General features: G+C 33.7%; 1 protein-coding gene across 1 annotated transcript; it reads left to right on the forward strand.

The window, feature by feature from the left end:
* Positions 1-5,356: 5,356 nt before the first annotated feature.
* LOC115950809 (transcription factor MYB24) lies at positions 5,357-6,873 on the forward strand. Its single transcript, XM_031068060.1, has 3 exons — positions 5,357-5,588; positions 5,991-6,120; positions 6,213-6,873. Exons 1-3 carry the CDS (start codon positions 5,432-5,434, stop codon positions 6,754-6,756), a joined length of 831 nt encoding a protein of 276 aa, XP_030923920.1. The 5' UTR covers positions 5,357-5,431; the 3' UTR covers positions 6,757-6,873.
* The last annotated feature ends 14,447 nt before the right edge of the window (positions 6,874-21,320 follow it).

Genomic DNA, 21,320 nt, shown 5'->3' on the forward strand with positions numbered 1-21,320 from the left:
AGATAAAAATAAAAAAAAATAAAAAAGAAGCCAAGCAGCAATTATTGGGGGCCCATTTGGTAAGAAATTTCTAGTAACATTATTTAAGTATTATGAAAATACATGTGTTGTTTAAATAACGAAAACTATTACTCAAACAACATTACCAAATAGGACTTGGATGCCAGCACTTTTTTATTTTTTTGGGGGTGGGGGGAAGTATATGCGCACTTTGGTCTGTTGGAATTCCTGTTACGGTCTGCTCTTAAATTCACTCACTTAAAGCTTATCCTATTTTATTATGAAAAAAATTATAATAGCCAGGAAAAAAGGCCAAAAGGGTTTATGTCCTTAAATTTATGCAAAATCCAGGTTTGTTTGTTTGTTTATTTATTTAATTCAGCTTCAGCTTTTCTGCCTCTTACAACTCCAAGACAAAAAAAAGGAAAATTAATATGTTCCCACCAATCACACCAAAAGTTCTTCGATCGAAGTTTTAAGCCTAATCTACAATAGCAGATGGATTTTTTCTTTTTTTTAGCCTGCCGACGAACAAATGGCTCATTAATTAGATTAAATTTGCAATCAAATGAATCTTAGTATGATCAAGTATCAAGAATTAAAAGTAGAGCCAGCCAACTTTCCCAGATACAATATCTATGATTCTTGCTGTAAGGAACTTAGGATCAAATTCTCACCATTTTCCTTCAAAAACAGATCTTGTATGTAGATCTAATCCTTAAATTAAAGATCTTGCAATCATACTAATTGTAGCATAATTTCTATTTTCATCCCTTATAAACAACTAAAGGTAGAATCTCAACAATTGGTTCTACGCCCTAGTGACATTCTGACTCAACATAAATATCTAGGAAAAATTATTGTTTTCCAAGTGAGCTGACTCGGTTGAGTTAAAACTGAGTCCATAATTCTCAACTCAAATCATAGCAATCCACATGATTCAGTTTATGGACGTGGCTTGGGTATAATGTCTTGTGCGCTGAACTTAATACGATGCGGCTACGATGCGGCCACGTGTCCATCAGTTATGACATATTCCTATTGTATCGGGTTTAATGCACATGATGATGCACTTATCCAAGCTTTATCCCGAGTTTATACTACGAGTTTTAAAGTATGATTGAACAAAGAATGTTTCTAGAAATTGGTGGCATTCCACAGCATCACTTGCCCATGAATATAAAACGAAAAGAGAAATGAGTTATTTAATGCTCCTTATAACCCCACAAAGGCCACAACATCCCACAAACTCTATCCTAATCTATTTTGATAACACTATAAAACAAATTAAACAAAAGTATAGAATAAGGAACATGAAATCTTCTACCTTTTGTACCTTTAAGCACACATGCTTAGCTGTTAGACAAGCTTTTTCTAGTACACAAGTATTTTATGGTTTCACTTTTTTGGTTATCCGTACTAACACGGATTAGCGGTGTCTAGCAGCACTAATTAATTCTAGAAACTTTCAAAATGATACAATGACTATCGGAGTACAGATCTTCCGTGCAATGAGGTTTAATTTGATAACTACAAAAATATTAAGGACGTTACACGCACATTTGCAAGAAGATAAGGGCAAATGAATGGTCCAAAGTGGTCTCTTCTTCATTTTTATTTGGCAAACATGATCAAACCACTTAAAAGTATTTAAATTTCTAAGAGATTTCTCTATTTCAAGGGGGTCTTGTTCAGTCGATTCACTTATTCACTAATATACAGTGGCGGAGTTAGGAATTTATTTTTGGGGGGGGGGCCATATATAAATTTTTGTGTGTGTGTGAAATGTAAAATAGTAATATACAACACTTCATAACTCAATTTTTTCCCTTTTATTTGTTGAGATAATTTTTAAAATACTTATGTGTTCATTTTAAAGATGATGAATGTTTAATTATTGTAATTTGTTGACATATGTATTTATGGATTGTATTTTATTTAAATGAAAATTAAGTTTATTTTTAGACTTTCTTAAATACATATATGTATATTATCAGGTATGAGGAGCTAAAATGATAAGGTTATTTAAAAATTTACAAAATTTTAAGAATATTTTAAAAAAAATTATTATTTTCAAAAATTTTGGGGGGGCCCAGGCCCCCCTTGGTCATCAAGTGGCTCCGCCACTACTAATATAACCAGCTTAATTTAATGTAAAATAAAACGAAACAAAAATTAATTAAAGTTTTAGTGCTAATTAATGAGCTAATTATATCTTTTAGGAGATCTCCTCCTTCAAAATCAATTCAAAATTTTTTTTTTTTTTTTTTTTTGGAGATCAATTTTGTTGGTGATCAATTTTTATTTTAAACTACTTCAATATTTAGTTTTCAACCTTATCTGCTCTTATTTTCAATTTAACCTTTTATATTCCTTCTCCAATTATAGATAATCTTATTTTATATAATCTAGTGATATTTCTTCACTTTTTTCTTTTTTCTTTTTAAGCAGAGTATTTGGGATTCAACTAATCATGAATATGGGGATATGGGGTTTGGGGGTTAAGAAAAGGGGAAGTGTAATCTTCAAATGAAACTTTTTTGCTCAACAGAAAAACATAGTATCAAATGAAACTTGAAAACATGCATACTAGGACTTCCTTTTGTAAAAAGGAATATAATTTTAGAAAAAGAAAAAGCATTCAATTATTGAAAATACTTTTAGTTGATATCTATAATGTCTTTTTTTTTTTTTTTTTTTAGAGGAATTAGTTAGTTAAGTTAGCATTGAAATAAACGAAAATAATGTCTTGTAGTTGTTAATCCAAAAATAAACGAAAAGCGTGTGAAGCATTGTCCTAGCTCTTACCTAGCTTGGGAAATATAGAAACATTTTAATAATATTATAGTTTTTGGTTCAGTGAGTCAAAACTAAAAAGAAAAGGGTTTTTTCTTCTTCTTTTTTCTTCAAAAGAGAAGAGGATGTTCAAATCAATAATGGCAACTTTAAAAAATAAATAAAACACTATTTATGTCTTTTTCACTAGTAAATATTACTCTCTTTTTTTCCCTTACAGTAAGTAGAGGATAAGTAAAAGAGAGGGATTGGAATTTAGGTTTGCTTATTTATTTATTTATTTATTTATTGTTGTCTTGTTTTGGTTTTTTGTTTTTTGTTTTAATAGTTAGATAGTGGGGAGAAGGAGGTGGAGTTCAACCACATACATAAGGCTCTACAAAAAAATGTCAGGGGCTATTACTTGAACATACTTAATATTTTTATAATAATTTATCAAAAGAAAATTTTTAAAAAAAATGTTTAACTTTTTTGCTTAATCTTAACACATTCTTATTAAGTTTGATGGACACTTATGTACCAATTTTTTTTTTTTTTTTTTTTTCTAATAGACACTTTTTTTATTCATCTTCTGGTTTATCAAATACTTTATTTGCATTATGTTTCTAATTTTTTCTATACCATTATATATAACATAATATATAGTATTTTAGAGAAATTACACTTTACCATTCTAAACTATACTCCTTATTATACTTTGCACTATAAACTTTATAAATAGATTTTTTGCTCCCTAAACTATAACATTTGTTGCACTTTGTACCTAGACATCAAGTTTGCTGTTAACTTAGATGGAAATTCAAAATTTAAGGTACAAAGTGTAATTGAGAATATAATATTTAGGGTAATAAAGTATAATTTCTTCTTTATTTTTAAGGAATTGAAAAGATGGGCAATTGAGTCTTTTTACATGGTGCCATGTTTTTCAATCCAAGTTAACAGCAAACTTGACGTTGGGATGCAAAGTGTAACAAGATGTCATAAGTTTAGGGTGCAAAACATGCATTAGAAAAGTTTAAAGTACAAAGTATGCACTCAAAAAGTTAAAGGGAGCAAAGTGTTATTAGGATGATAGTTTTGACTTTTAGGTGATAAAGTGTAATTTTTACCATACTTTAACTTGACTCCCTTAAAACAAATAAATTCTCTGCTCTTTGATTTGTCATGACATAATTAAATGTGCAGCCCATAAACCATATGTCTTTTTATTTTATATTAACAAAATATCCCCCATGAACTCATCAACCACCAACTCACAATTTTTTTGAGTTAGATTTTATTTTGATCTCCAAATGCTGTGGCCCCTAATTAATTCGATCCCAAGCTTAAATAAAACAAGAATTTCCCAATTACGTAGTACTCCACTGTCACCATTAAAATAAAGAAAATATAAGTAGCTCCCCAGGCTCAAGCCTGTCCTAGTCCAATCCATTACCATTACTATTATAAACTAGTTTCTTCTGTCACAGCATGAGCATGTCCTGGCCAGTGGCCACTCAAGCTCCATAGCAACGAAATTTGATACATCCTTTGTCTGCAGAAACACTTTTTTTTTCCAGATATAGGACCCGCCAGAACCACCACGTGTCCTCTAGGTGACGTGCCAAGATCATCAATACCCTTAATATTTTAATACCGCAATACTCAAAATGGTATCCAACAAGTTCCATTTTATAAAGATTTACTGGAGATTGCATGTATCAATCTCCTTAAGAAGTAAGCTAATCCAACAGCTGCTGTAAGCCTATTGGTGTTCCAGTAATTTTCAAGTTTTAAAATTCCACCACCCACCTATATTTTATGTTTAATTTCCTAGATTATGCTTTATAGCTAATAATTTTTAAATTGTATAAATGCATAAGGCCTCCCATCAAAAAAAAAAAAAAAAAGCATAAGGCCTATTACACGTGTCCTATGGCCATCCGATTCCTATTTCTCTTTTGTCTCACTTTAACATCAACACATATAATCTATCTAATTGATTTGGATCCTTATTAGAGGATGTCACCCAATCCCTGAGCAGATCTTTGGATTCCTTAAATGACCTCCTATGTAACAAAATTATTGAAATTATTGTCATCAATGTCCCAAGTTCTTACTGCTTGATGTAAACATTATGGTTGCTTGATTGGCATGATAAATTTGGATTAGTAATAAATCATGGGGTTTCAATTACTCATGAACAATACTAGGGATTTGTGAATAGAACATTCTTTCTTTATTAAAGTGGTATGTTGTGACTAGAGTAATACAATCACTTAACATATATCCATTATTGACACAATTTTTATTATGTACTAATCACACTAGACTATCTTAATAGTTATGAGAAATATTATAATTCCACCCCCTACACCCCTCCCCCTCCTGAAAAAACAAAAAGTGGATAAGGGTATTTGGTCATTTTATAGGTGATGACGCCTTACTCTTTAAGATCACCAGTACCTTAACACAGTGGCTGAAAGGATTTGGATGATTTGAAAACGACTTCAAATTGACTGATGGAATGAAGCAGGGGCCTCGGGGCATATATAAATATGCCACAAGCACTAACCCCATGTGCCACAGAATTTGGAAGACATAGCATTAAGTTAAGCATCATACAAACAAAGCATTTGCTCTCTTCAAACATTACATGAACTGGGAGGTCATGGCAGGCCAATTGGGATGGGGTATGATGGAAGATGAGGGCTGGAGGAAGGGACCTTGGACCTCTGAGGAAGATAGATTGCTTATTGAGTATGTCAGGTTGCATGGTGAAGGAAGATGGAACTCTGTAGCTAGGCTTGCAGGTAACAACTCTGCTCTGTTAAACATCTTATTAAGCAACTTATTAATATTTCCCCATAATTCTGTCACTTTTGCATTTCTACCTAGCTACTACATATTATACGGGCTTGGAAAAAAGTGACAGGGTCTCAGCTTCATACCCCTGTCAATGATGTCAATTTTTTCTTTTTTAATTAAGTTCATGTGGTTAAACAAATATTAGACCCCTAAGTTGTAGCAACTTAAACTGTGAAAGGACTATTCTTTTCTACTATCACAGTGGATGCTGTTGTAAAGTTTCATTTCTGTTTGGTTTTTTGGTTTTTTCTTGTTATCTACTTACTGCTGTTGTAATCCCAATATCTAGGCCTATTTTCCTCTATTTTGGATTGATTGACAATATCTCTCTGTTTTTGCCTATGCAGGGTTGAAAAGGAATGGGAAGAGCTGTAGATTGAGGTGGGTGAATTATTTAAGGCCAGACCTCAAGAGGGGGCAGATAACACCTCATGAAGAGAGCATAATTCTAGAGCTACATGCTAGATGGGGGAACAGGTAAATTCTTACGCTAAGCTTTATGATCTTCAAATTTCTCAGCTTAATAACTTTTTTTTCTCATAGTTTGATTACTGAATCATGAAATTCAGGTGGTCAACAATTGCACGAAGCTTGCCAGGAAGAACTGACAATGAGATCAAGAACTACTGGAGGACTCACTTCAAGAAAAAGGCTAAAGTCACTTCCGAAGCCTCTGAAAAGGCGAAAAATCGCATTCTGAGGAGGCAACAATTTCATCATCATCAGCAGCAACAACAACAGCAGCAGCAGCACCAACAACTACAGCAGCAGCAGCATCAACAACAACAACAACAACAACAACAGCAACAATTTCAACTTAATCAAGTGGACTTGAAAAGGATCATGGCCTTTCTTGATGAAAATGACAATCGGGCCACGTGTGTACCTCAAGTGAGGCAAGAAATGATCACCATGTATCCCAACACCAATGAGGAGCAAGGATACTTTTATTCCTTGCTTAACACTAACAGCAGTGTGTCTGTGCCTGAGGCCGCAAACGAGGACATAATATGGGATGGATTGTGGAACTTGGATGATGTGCATGGCAATTTCAACGCAGCCAGTGTGACAAGCAGAGCTACTCTGCACAATCTAGTGGCTCCTTTTTGTTAAATTTTAACTTTGTTTCAATTTTGTTAGCAAACTAGTCTGCACAATCTAGTTTCCATCAAGATATGAAGGCTCTCAAGTCTCAACTAGGTTGTTCCAGTCGATGTACTTGTCCTGTACTCTTGGTTGCTAATAATGCAATCCAGGTAACATATTATCTATTTTGTCAATAAAGTGGTCCAATTTTTACACTTAAAAATGACGTGTGTATATTTAAATTGATTAAGGGTTTTTTTTTTTTTTAATTAGTTGTCTGATATTAGATGTGATTCTAAGAAAGTTCAAATGTCATGAATCAGCTAGTAGTACCGTGTTGAATTTGATCATGAACACTCTATGTTGATTTTCATATAAGTACAAGAAAAATTATTATTTTCTCAACTAGGTTGTTCCAGTCGATGTACTTGTCCTGTACTCTGGGTTGTTAATGTTGCAATCCAGGTAACCTATTATCTATTTTGTCAATAAAGTGGTCCAATTTTTACACTTAAAAATGACGTGTGTATATTTAAATTGATTAAGGGTTTTTTTTTAATTAGTTGTCTGATATTAGATGTGATTCTAAGAAAGTTCAAATGTCATGAATCAGCTAGTAGTACCGTGTTGAATTTGATCATGAACACTGTATGTTGATTTTCACATAAGTACAAGAAAAACTATTATTTTGCTTCTTTTTCTTTTTTCTTTTTTTTAAAAAGTTTATTTGCCAAAATAAAAAAATTAATTTTCTTAAGATTCAAAATTCATTGCTATTTTGCCTTTTTTTTGGGTCTGCTCTGCACGTACTCTTCCGGAATTACATGGAGGAAAAACATGAGTTAAAAGGGAGGAAATGTACAATATAAAGCACCAAAGGAACCAAGTAATCAGTGCAACTTTAGAATGAAAGTCATTGTTTAATCAAAGGATGTCATTAGAACATAAAAAACCATTTACGCATATGATTACTGCATCCTTTACACTAATATATAGCTCTCATTGGAACATAAAGAAAACATTTTAGAATAGACTTACTTCATAATTCTACATTCGTACAACTCATGTTTAACTTTTCATGATCCCTGTCGTTATATTCTTTATGCAGGCATGAGTACCATATAGACAAAAGCTATCTTATTTTATTAATTAATTGAATTGTTAATCTATGTTAAGATAAGAACTAGATTCTCTGCATTGGGCATATTTCATATTATCATTTGTGACTGCCTGATTTTTTTTTTTTAAAGAAAATTTTAATGTTATTTTTTGAGTCTTATTTTTTTCTTTTAGAATATTTTTTTTAATTAAGTTTCTCGTGCTCAAAACTTATTAACATAAATATCTGCGATTCAACATCCTAAGAGTATCTATACTAATGTAATTCTAAATTTCAAAAAAAAAAAAAAAGTTTCTAAATTATATTGAATCCTACTCATGCATATGCAACAAATGAGGGGCTATTTTATGTTATGCCTATTTGGGGAAATATTGCAGTGTTGATGGGTGAAACTAGAAAGCTTTCCAAAAAATAGGATGCTCTCCTTTTGAAATAGAAATATTTTATAGTTTAGATTAAATATAATAAACTTAATGGTCCAAATCATTTAGAATTTAAAAATAGCACCATGGGTGGGGAAAATGGGCCTTTGCCCTTATTTTGAAAAAAAATCTAGCATAATATCCCATTTTTGAAACTATTAAGCACTGTGATCCTGTTTTGAAACTTAATTTTTAAAAAATCGAGTTACAGGTAGAACTTGACATTACCAATGTCAAGTTCTATACATATTTTGCTACTTAATTTTTAAAAAAAATTTAAGTGAAAAAACTCGACTTTTTTTTTTTTTTTTGCTAAAGTCGAGTTTCAATTAAAAATTTACATATAACTCGATTTTGAGAATATCGAGTTTTATACAGAACTCAATTTTGTTAAAATCAAGTTTCAAAAACAGAAACATGGTGCTTAATAGTTTCAAAACCGAGACATTGTACTAGATTTTAAAAAAGAATAAGGGCAAAATCCCATTTTTCCCGCCATGGGTAGCAAACTTTTTCAATTTTGTTAAAATCAAGTTTCAGAAACAAAAACATGGTGCTTAATAGTTTCAAAATCGAGACATCGTACTAGATTTTAAAAAAGAATAAGGGCAAAATCCCATTTTCCCCGCCATGGGTAGCAAACTTCGTCAATTTTGTTAAAATCAAGTTTCAAAAATAGAAACATAGTGCTTAATAGTTTCAAAACCGAAACATTGTACTAGATTTTAAAAAAGAATAAAGGCAAAATCTCATTCTTCCCGCAATGGGTAGCAAACTTTGGACTTTTAGTTTAGTGATGTCATAGTGGGTCTTCGGCCCATTTTGTGTGGTGAAGTCTTGTTAAATGCAAGCCTTAAAATTCTTTCAAAACCGGGAGTGTTGGGTAAGGTCCAACTGTGTGGTGTAAAAATAATTCTTAGGAGCTCTTTTATATTTTATTCTTTTTCTTTTGCTGACTAGGCCGGTGTATTCCAATGAGGTTAAGCCATGTGGCATGTGAAAAGAAAATTCTCATCAACAAAGACAAAACCCATGCAGGCTTTAATTTTTCTCTTTCAACTCAGATTCACACGACTCTCAAAAAAAAAAAAAAAAAAAAAAAAAAAAAAAAACTCAGATTCACCCCAAAAGGGGAACACTTTCAACCGGGTAATCGTAATACACTGAAGCATTTTTGTCCAAGTTCATCTTATCTTATGTTACTAATTCCAATTTATTCTACGGTTTCAACTTGATTTTATTTATATTTTCCTCTCAATTAGTTTTTGACCACGAAAAAGGAAATTAGAGTCATTTCACGATAAAACATCAATTTATTCTTATGCTCTGTGAAATATTTGTTCATATGCTATTTTGTTTATATTGATTTTTGTGGTAATTGAGAAGGTGTACGAGTTTCAAAAATAATGGAGAGTTATTGTACGGCATATAAGTTATAACTCCAATCTTTAATTCTATAAACTCCTACCAATACAATAATAAGTATAATATTTATGAAAATAAATATGGTGATAATGCTCATTACTTGAGTTATTTTTATGAGTCTATATATACCTAATTGCACCATTCCTCAAAATACACATCTATATGTATAACAATATATATGTATGTAAGAAATGATTTACAATTATTCATATTTTGAGAATGGTTGGACAAAAAATGGTGTTCTTGTGGTATAGCTTTTTCCTATGAATTAGTGCAAATTCGTGGAGCTTACAACATATGTGACTAAGCTATTGTATCTTGGGAGCGTTGTGCTAGTGACTCTGTTACACCAGTTGAGATGTATTTTTGATATTCTTCCACAGTGATGCGAAACACCTTAAAAAGAGTGAATGTTGCGCTTCAACCGAGCTATGTACCACGGTGATATCTTCCTTATTATTCTTATTACTAAAAGTTTATTTGCACATTATATATGATTATTGATTTGAGTGATTAAAATATTAAGTGAAAGTTTATATAATTTGTTGTGAGCTTATTATATGATTGTAAATTATAAATTATTTTATTGTTTTTAAACCACGAAACCAACAGTTGGCCATGACTACAATTAAGAGTCAAGAGAATAACTTAAAGCTATTTGTTAAGAAAGGTGTGAAATAAGTGTCGGTCTGGAAATTGTTTATTTTTGATAACTTATTTGCATAGCATTTCTCAAAAAATATAGTTTTTGATGATTTTTACATTAAATGTGTTACAAAAAGTTAGTTTATTTCAAAAAAGCTAAAAGTTAAATTATTTGAAAAAAGCTGAAACAAAAAAAAAAAATAAATAAATAACAAAAAACAAAAAAATTCAACAATTCCCGAACACAAACTGAAGTGAAACGATTGGACTATATGCTAATATATAGTTTTTATTTTAGAAGTCGCAAACTGAAGCAAAAAGACAGCCCAAGGAATTGAAGCATATCTTTTGTTATTTCACTGCTTCAAGTGATTTGTTACCACCACAACACCATCACCTCTTTTGTGAAGATGTTTGGGATTACATTGGACTATATATATGCTTTATAGCTCCTATTTTAAGAATTCGAATCTATTTTTAAAATCACTAATATAGAAAAAAGCACATAAACGTGCTACCATAATTTTGATCAATGGTTTTTTTTTTTTTTTTTTGGATAGGTAAATTTTATTCCAAAAAACCAAGATATACAACAAGGCTCAAAACACGAATCGGGGGTTCCTTCGTAGTTCCTAGTACCACAAACACTCACTATACCTAGCATTATAAATTGATAAAAAAAAAGCACCCAACCTGAAACTAAACTCTCACATCCTGAGAGTGCAAGGAACAAGCTTTGACAAATTAAGAAAGTATTGGGATTCTTGACTCCCCCCAGCACAGCACACACTAACAATAAGAAAAGAAACGCCTCACATCTTTAGATGCTAAGGACATCAAAGCTTAACCTATATTACAAAATTCAGCAAAATAATAAAACTTTAGAAATGATTTTTCTATGAAGGTTAAGATTCCTTATTAGCGTTCACATCCTCCTTCACAAATTGGAGCTTCCCTCTTCCTCTGCCTCATGAAATTGAATCACATATTACAACTTTCTCTCTTGATTGCTTTAATTTCTAAAAATTCTCACAGGCTTTCCTCTTAATTAACTTCTTTGTTGATTCTCTTCCTGAAAACCAAAAAAAAAAAAACAACAACAACAACAGTTTTGGAAAATAATTTTTGTAAGTTCTATTACTAAATATAAACATTTGTAAGTTCTTTTCTGCTCTCTGAAAATATTTTTTTGGAAGACTGTTTTCATAATACACAACTAGGCAAATCCAAAGTCTCTTTTAAGATTGAGGGTTTATCTTCCTTTAACTCTACAGCATGTTTGCTGTTGGAAGTTTTATGCTAACATGTTGTCTAACAAACCTATTAGCCGTTTTGCATTCCTTTGGCAAATTGGTTCGCCCATTAGTGAGCACAACCCGTTAGCCAAACTGGCCTCATTAAGGCACGTTTAATGGCTGTTACAAAGGGAAAAAGGCAAACATTTATCTCTCTCTCTCTGTTTTTGAGCCATGGAAATAGTGTGCCTTGCTTTAGGAGCAAGCACCACCCTGAGCAATAACATAGAAATGTAGTTGCAATGTGAAACAACCACAAATTGATCCTAGAGGTATGTAACAATTTCTTTCATTGGTATCAAAGCCATAGGCCATTTATCATTATTTCCAAGCCAATAGAAGGCGTTAGGAGGCATGAACCCATTTTTTAAAAAGTTTTATCATTAATGGAGTTTATGTCCTTCGCTTTTGTTCGTGCACCATGACTTTCTAGCAACACCACCACCACCAGTAGACTCTCTTTGATCTTTCATGTCCATAGACAGTGGCGGCGCGACCTTATGGCCAGGTTGGTGACCACCCTGACCTAAAAGAAAAAATATATATATTTATATTTATTTACCTTAAAAAAAAATTTTGAGACCACCCTGAATTTTTTTATACCAATAAATTAAATTTTGGTCCATAATTTGAGCAACTTAATAATATATTGGGGTCTTTCAAGCAAAAAGGAAAAACTCAAAAAAGAAATTGAACTAAAATATTTTAAAAAAATATATCATAATAAAACTACTACAGGCTGGGCAGTGGCTTGATTCCTTCGACTAAGTACACTGCCCAATACAACACAATTTTCAATCTTTTATTATTTTTTATTACAGTATTATTTTTCCTCACCAAACATATATTACTTACTTCTCATTTTTAATTATTTTTTCTTGTTTATTCTTAACCACACACATTTTCTGTTTTCTTGATTTTGACACTTCATACTTTTAAATTTTATCACATCTTCATCTATACTTTTACATCTATGTTTTGCCTTCTTCCTTGTTCGTAACTTCTGTGTCTTCTACCAATATCTTTGTGGCAGTGCCTCTTCTCAAGTTTTGAATCTCAAATTTCTCAATACGGATTTTTTTTAGCTATACAGGTACCTTTGTTCATTTCTTTTCTTTTCATTTTTTTTTTTTTTCATTTTGAGGTTTTTTGGTTTACAGAATGCATATTTGTTTTGGTTTTAAGAACAATTTTTTTTTTTTTTTTTAAGCATAAACTTCATGCCGGCCAAATCTTGAATTTCGGCCAGTATTTATAGAAACACCCCGAAACACCAGAAATAGACCGAAAGGACCTAAAATTTTTTCTGAAGTGAAATAAGATGGTTACTGTTCTGGTTTGTTTACCAGCATGGTTTTTTCTGGCTGTTACAGCCGGAACGGAATGGAATTAATAACATTGAATCAAACCTAATTACCTAAAGGCTAAAAAGAAATAAGATTGTGTAATTTATACTTCTTAAGGAACACCCTAAACAAAATTCCTAGAGCCGCCACTACCATAGGAACAAACATGTAATTTGGATAAATGTGGAACGAGATCAATTTATTTTTATAGGAGTTACATGTTTGGAACATGACTTTTGTGGACTTGAATATCTCTTTAAATACTTGACCTTTTTTTTCAATGATTCTTGAGTCTAAAATTGTAGGACCTGAAGGGATTTGGGAATCCCATCCGTGTAACTCCCTGGAGTTACTCCTAAGCGTTGCCTTGGGCTGTAACTCCGCTCCTCTTAAACATAGAAATTAATGAGTTTATGACAATCTAAACCCCACTGTCGATACCCCAAAAATACATAACAAATTTAGCAATCTCACAAAGTGTTATAGAGTGTTGGTGAGACTCGTAGGCTATGGGTATAGTTTGCATCCCTTTAGAATTGTGTAACACCATCGGTAAACTGATTTGATCGTGTTTTACTCACGCCAAAATGAAGAACTAGTTTGAGTTGCTGGTTTGCATGGAGTCTAGCCCTAGATAACGTAGAACAACCTCGAAACTCCTATGAGACCATCGATTTAAGCCAAAAGAGGTATGCTGAAAAAAAAATATATATATATTCCACTACTTGATCTTTGTTTATAACATTTGCATTAGAGCAATATTAGATTGTTTTCGTGTCTTATGCACCTGAACTCTCTATTAGTAATGATGTGCAAAATGCAAAACATGATCTAGAGTTAAGTTACACATGGGTCTTCAATGGCATCTCACACAAATGAGCACCAAATTAGGGCCAGCTCTTACCTTAGGCAAGTTAGGTTACTACCTAAGACCCCCAAATTAAGGTAGGTCCCCAAATTTTAACCAATTATGTTAGTTATCCGATTCCCAAAAAAAATTATAATCAAAATTAACTTAAGAAAAATATAATTTCGTCATAATTTTTTAGTATTTAGTTTTTAATAGTATTGTACCTTTTAGTTGTATTGTATAAAAATGGTAGATTATTCTCCAAATGCATGTATAGCTTATAGAATTTTATTGAAAATATTTGTTACAGTTGCTTCTGCAAAAATAATTTTTTTCATAATTATATTGATAAAATAATATCTAAGATCAACAATACCTACAGGAAGAATTTTTTCAATAATTAAATTATGAAAGTTACTTAGTGTGAGTATGGTTGAGTTGTATTGTCTCTCATACATAATTTTGAATGAATAGATTAAAATCAAGTTTAATAATGCACACTAGTGGCACAAGTGATGATTAGGAAGTTTAGCAAAATCTCAAACTTGTAAGATGTGCTAATAATCTAAGTTATTTTAGATTGAACGTGGAATTTTTTTATTGAATGCATGTGTAATATCTCATTGTTAAAAATTTTGTAATGAAATAGTCTCAAAAGGTATTGTTGTTGACCTTAACAAGGGAGAAAAAGTGGATGGAGATAATTACGATATTTGGCATCACAAAATCCATTGCGTGTTAAATGAGCAAGAATTCTTGGAAACTTTAACTCATTCGTTGAGTCTACTTGAGTAAGGAAATACTGAGCAACATCGACGTATCCTTGTTGGCTATGAAAGTTGGGGCAAGAAAGATTGGTGTGTGCACATCACTATGTTGAGTAGCATGCACAACTATCTTATTGGTGAATTTGAGGAGTATCCAATTGCTCAAAATATGTAGAATGCACTTAAGCTGAGATATGGAGGAACATCAACCACTAGGCTACATGGGTTAACTATGAAGTTTGACTCTTATAAGATGCGCACTAACCATACAATAAAGCAACAACTTAGGGAAATGTCCTCCATGATTTAAGAGCTTGAACAACTAACAAAAATCTAACTGATAAATAATAGATCCAGACAATGATTTGTTAACTACCAAGTTCCTGGGAGATAATGAGCCAAAACATGCACATAGCATAATGAGAACATCAAAACCTTTAATGATGTGGTGTGTAATTTGGAACTTGAAGCTGAGCACCTAAAGGCAAGCAAGCCGAATATTTATGTGCACATGATTGATATCAGCTCTAATAAGATATCTAAGCCTAAATGCAAGTATCCTAATTAGGCTCCCGAACATATAGGACCTTTTGGACCACCGCCTGAAAGGGCTAAAGATTGTCAAGTGCTACATTAGAGGGATGCACTCAAAGAAGGAAAATTCTAAGTTAGCTTGCAATAACTATGGAAAAAAAAATGACACTTTACTTGTGAATGCACTGAGCTAAAGATTGTAACTTCTCTTTACCATGCAAAATTACTTTAGGTGTTTCCTTTTTTGGCTCAATGCATCCACGAGCAAAGTGTCATTTTTTTCACAATTATATCAAGTCAACTTAGACTTGTCTTTCTTTGTGCACCCCCCCTCTAATGTTGAGCTTGAAAATCTTAACCTTTTTAGGTGGTGGTCTAGAAGGTCCCACCTATTCAAGAGCATAATTAGGGTACTTGCATTTAGGCCTAGATACGTTATGCGAGCTGGTACCAGTCATATGCATAGAACTATTTGGTTTAGCTGCCTCCAAGCACTTAGAGTCAAGATCCAAATGACATGCTACATCATCGAAAATTATTATGTTCTCGTCATGTTTTGGCTCATTGTCTCCTAGGAACTAGGTAACAAACGAATCATTGCCTGGATCTATTGTTAGCTGCTTTGACCTCTCGAATCACGAAGGACATTGCGCAAAGATGCTACTTTATCATATGGTCAGAGCTCATCTTATAGGAGTCAAACTTCATAGCTAACCTACGCAACCTAATGGTTGATGTCCGTCCATATCTCAGCTCAGGTGCTTTTCACATGTCATAAGTAATTGAAAACCCCTCAAATTCACCAATAAGATCATTGTGCATGCTGCTCAACATAGTGAAGCACGGACACCGATCTTTCTTGCAACAACTTTCATAGCCAACAAGGACACTTTGGTGTTGCTCAATGTTTCCTTGCTCAACTAGACTCAACGAATGAGTCAAAGTCTCCAAAACTTCTTGCTTATTTAACACACAATGGTTTTTGTGATGCCAAATATTGTAATTATCACCATTCAGTTTTTCTCCCCTGTTAAGGTCAACAACAATACCTTTTGAGGTTATTTCATTACAAAAAATTTAACAATGGGATATTACACGCATTTAAAAAATATTCCACATTCAATCTAAATGAAGCTTAGATAATTAGCAAAGGTTGCGAGATCGAGAATTCACTAATATTTCTAACCATCTCTTGCACCACTAGTGTTCAATATTAAGCTTGATTTTAATCTATTCGTGCAAAATTATTTGTGGAAAACAATACAATTTACCCATACTCCCATTCTTCCATACTTCTTCCTTTTTTCTTTTTTCTTTTTGATAGGAAGATACAGGGTTATCAAGGGTACAAAATAGTTGGATCTTCCATACTTCTTAATTCTAAGCATATCTACAAGGAATATGCTTTTAAAATAATTTACCATTGTGTAAATTTCAACAATTAATTATTAAGCTAACTATGCTTCCAAAAATTAAACTCATGAGAACAATACCTATAGTCATGTTATTATTCACCAAGAAATAATTCTTGTTTTGTTGCGTATTTATCATTGTGTATATAAATTTCACTAAGAAATAATAATAGAATTATTAATTTAGAGTTTAAATTGATTCATATAATTAAAACATGCCTCGATATCTCTTGGTATTCATAAAAACATTTTTCATGCATTTTAGAACAACTAGGCTTTATATATATATATATATATATATATATGAAAAGAAATCACATAATATATTATGGCCTCATTTCCACTAATTAAAATGCACAAAATTCATTTTCATCAAATAAAATCTTCTCATACCTTCACATCTTCACCTAATAGGTAATTCCTGATCAAAAAGAAAATAAATTTCTTTCCTAACTCACGAGGTAAACACGTTGTAGTGGGCCTTTTTGGTTAAAATGGGTTGGGCTGCCTCCTGCAGTATGGGGCTTGAGTGTTCTGGGTATGGGAGTTGAGACCGGTTCAATTGGAACTTAACTTGGTCCGGCTTATGCACAAACTATGCCTCGTCCGCCAGGAAAGCGCTTACGGCGGGCAGAACTGTTTCAAGTGAGTTGCGGCAGGCATATATGATAATAATAATAAAATCAAATACTTTGAGATATTTATTAAGGTGAACAGATAAACCTCATTTAAGAAAAAGATAACTACAGTTTTAACAACAATCTTTTTATAAGAAAAGTGAGAGGGAACAAATGGGTGGTATGTGAACTTGCTGAGAGAGTAAATAAATTAGATTAAGTCTGATCCGCAGGACCGAAACCAGAAAGGGAAGAACACCTCTTCTCAAAGTGAATAATCTCAGGGAGATCCTGCCATAAAAATTAATCACTTTGAGGGAAGTGGACCTAAATGGTTGGCACTTAAGAACACTTTCTGTTTCCGGCAGAGGGCGGGATTTTGAGAGGGAGAGAGGGAATGAACCTATTAGTGCATGCCTGCCGTTCTCACTCTCTATCTTTTTCTCTCCTTCCTTTCTAATATTCCCTTTTTTCTTAATCCTTCTTTTCTATTTCCTAGTTTTCAAGCTTTTAAGTACCGTAGTGCTTACTGTTGTTGTTATGTTGTTTCCGTCTCCTTTCCTATACACGGAAAGGGCCTTTTTATAGTGCCTGTCGTGACTGGATTTTACTATTTTAGCCCTTAACTACCTTTATTTGGTCTGGGTGTACCTGTCGACCACCACTGGTCCAACTGTGAGCCACTCCCCATCGCCAGATAAAAGAAGGCTATTTTGTTTGTTTGTCTGTCGTAGCACCCTTTCCTGTTATGGTGTGGGTACCCTCTCTCTCCCTATCCCTATCCCTCATGGTATGCACCTAGTGGTTCTAACTCAGCTTTACCCGTTTGGGTGGTGTGTCATCCCAGCAGGACACTTCCCCCAAAAGAGCCCTAGCAAGAATCCCAAAATAGATTTTCCTCTCTCCCCACCACCAAACCATACCCCCTTACCTCTAACTCATGACCTCACCGTGTCTTGTATTGGTTGGGTATAGGCTGGTAGAGTCTAAGCCTTGCGCATGCCTCTCTTATATGTATATCCAAAATCTGTCTATCGTGGTTAGTCTGCACAATCTGTCATCCGTTCTTGACCATTTTCTAGTTTCCTTTTCCTTTATGGCTTGCCCTATTTGGGGCTGGGCCTTACTTGATGGTGGGCTTTGCTTTTTCCTCAGCCCACCCTTCTTCTTGCTACTATCTCCTTCCATATCATTCTATCAATCCTGTTGCGGAGTTTGTTTTGTTTCAATCTGTCGTTTATTCTTCCCCTAATGGCCCAGCAAGACCATTGGTTCTTGTGTTACACTACTAGTGGGCTCGTGTCCCATTTGTTTTCCCTTGGGCGTCCTAGGCTCATTTGCTTTCCTTGGGCGTCCTCGGCCCTTTTCCTAACTTCGCATTACCATGGGTTTTTACTGGATTCTTTGGACTTCCCCGGCCCAATTACGTTATTCCTCATCCTTGGGGTTCATGGGCTTGCCATCAACCCCTTACTTTCTTTGTTTTCATTACTTTGGGTCTGCCACGGCCCATTCTCACTTTTCCACATCATATACTGCCCATGGTTTGCTTGTTCTCTCTTTCCGGCCTCCTTTAAGTTCATTTACTTCTTCAAGACCCATTTGTTTATCTCATGGGCCTGTGATCCATTATTCTTGCCGCTTGAGCTTAATGGGTTTTCCATCCATTTGCCAACTCCTTTCTGTCCGTCTTGTTGGGCTTCTCCCTTCTACTTAGGCTTCCAAAATGGCCATCAACACATGTCACTAAACTATTTTATTTAAATAACCACCATATGCGCACACAATTTGACAATTTTACCCTCACTCATCAAAGAAAAAATTGCTTCACCACAGGATCGTTCTTCATCATTTAGTTGTTGCCGGCAAAATTTGCTAAATAGTACCATTTTTGAAAGAAAAAAAAATTGGTAAATAGCATGTGACTGAAATAATTAGTTAATTAGAATGTTTTTGAAACTCGAATTTGGGCTAGAACTCGAATTTGACAAATTCGAGTTCCAAGTAGTATGCACCAATACTGATTAGAACTTGAGTTTGTCAAACTCGAGTTTTAACCCAATCTCGAGTTTGACAAAATTGAATTTCAAAAACAGTCTACTTAACTAACTAACTTTGTCTATATGTTATTTTCCTAAATTATTTCTAAAAACATGCTATTCGGCAAATTTTGCTGGTTTTGCCCCTAAAAACATTGCTTTTATTTTTATTTTATTTTGCATCACGTGCGTGCTTTGCAAGCGCTCGTTCTGTGTTTCCAACAGCAACAACCACCGCCTGTTTTTTCTTTTCTCCTTTTTTACGGCGAGTGGTTTATGTGAAGGACGGACCTCCTTTGAGCCACTCACGTTCCACACTCTCTTCCAGCGAGAGTGGCCTTTGCTAGACCAAGTTGTCTTCAACCTCCAGCCCTCCAACTTTTTAGAAAAAAAACCTCAGTTTCTCAACCAAACTTTGCTTCCCAATAACTTGTTCATTTTGAATCCATTTTTAATTGCCATATATCAATTTAAAGCTTATGAATAGTAGGTTACAACCATATAAAAGTTTAAAAAAAAACAAACAAACAAACAATGAAGGTTTGATATTTCAAATGGCTCATGGCTGCTAAGGTTTCAGTTAGCTTGAACCACTTTCCTTATATCTCACAAACCATTCAATAGATTAACACGAAATTTTACCATAACCATACACCATATGAAAGCTATCACATATATAAATTTCATAGCATTTGGTGCTCATTTGTGTGAGATAATATTGAAGACTTGTGTGCTGTGTGTAATTTAACTCTAAAACATGTTTTGCATATATTGATGAAGTCAATTTCGTCCAGATGGAGTATGAGTCGTATGACCAAAAGAATCTGGCGTCCTGCACAAGAGCAAGGAGTTGTGTTTCTCTCGGAAAGATCACCGGCGTAGTGCCAGCAAATGAGCCTCCAACGATAAAGTCAAACACTGGGGAAGAGAATGATAATGAATTAGTGGAGCTATGAAAGATGTGTTCGTACCTTTGCTTGAGGTCTGATGTGGACCGTGGTTTATATAGGACTTCGTTTTTCTAGCCGTTGGAGGCTTTCAATGGAGGTTTAAATGCCTTCCTGTAACGCCTCTGGTATTTTAATTGGGTGATCTGAAGATCTCTCCAACGGTTATGTTATTGTGTTCGTCTGTGTGTAACGGCTCATGCACTAAATGCTCTTTTATGGTGCTTTGGTCGTCCAATGCCTTCTCTGAACAACGGGGGTTTTCTTGGTTCATCACATACTATCACTAACAGAGAGTTAAGGAGGCATTAGATTATTTGGACACATGAAAACAACTCTGATAACAATGTTATAAACAGAGATCAAGCAGCTCATTTTTTTTTTTTTTTTGATTTTTCGGCATACCTCTTTTGGCTTAAACTAATAGAAATCACAGAAGTTTCGACGTTGTTCTACATTGTCCAGAACTAGCCTTCATGTATACTGGCAACTCAATAGACGAATGCATGATATACCCACAGCCTAAGAGCCTCACTAACACTCTGTAAACACACTAAGAAAATGCTGAAATTGGATTGTTTTTGTGGGGGAATCACTGGTGGGATTTATATAGTCATAAACCCATTAATTTCTATAATTTAATTGGAGTGGAGCAACAGCCTAAGGCATTACTCCATTGAGGTAATGTTTGGATAGAGCGATGCGTTTGCTGCGTTCCGTTTCTGTGTTTACTCCTCTCTTTTTTTTTCTTTTTTTTTCACGCGTTTTCCCGCTCACAAGCGGCTACTGTTTATGTACTGTACATAAACAGTAGCCGCAACATTTGAACAGTTTTCTGTGAACAGTGCATCTGTATACTGTTCACGGACCCACAAATTTCATTTTTTTATCAATTTTTCATTAAAAATAGGTTCCACGGTACTATTTATACATTTAAAAATTATTTTACTACAGTATTTTCAATTTTCAATTTTCAGCTTTAACAAAATAAATACTATTCAAACAGACCCTGAGTAACACTTGGAAGTTAAACTCGGGTGTTACACGGAGGGGCATGCCCACTTTTGGTGCCCCTCTATTTCCCTTTCAGTTTCTAACAAAATCAACGTTTGACTTGATTTAAATACTTGATAATTGTATTCTACTGAAGACACTTTGGAGTTAATCAATGT

Source organism: Quercus lobata, chromosome 6 (genome assembly GCF_001633185.2).
Source record: "Quercus lobata isolate SW786 chromosome 6, ValleyOak3.0 Primary Assembly, whole genome shotgun sequence".
Classification (NCBI taxonomy): Eukaryota; Viridiplantae; Streptophyta; class Magnoliopsida; order Fagales; family Fagaceae; genus Quercus; species Quercus lobata.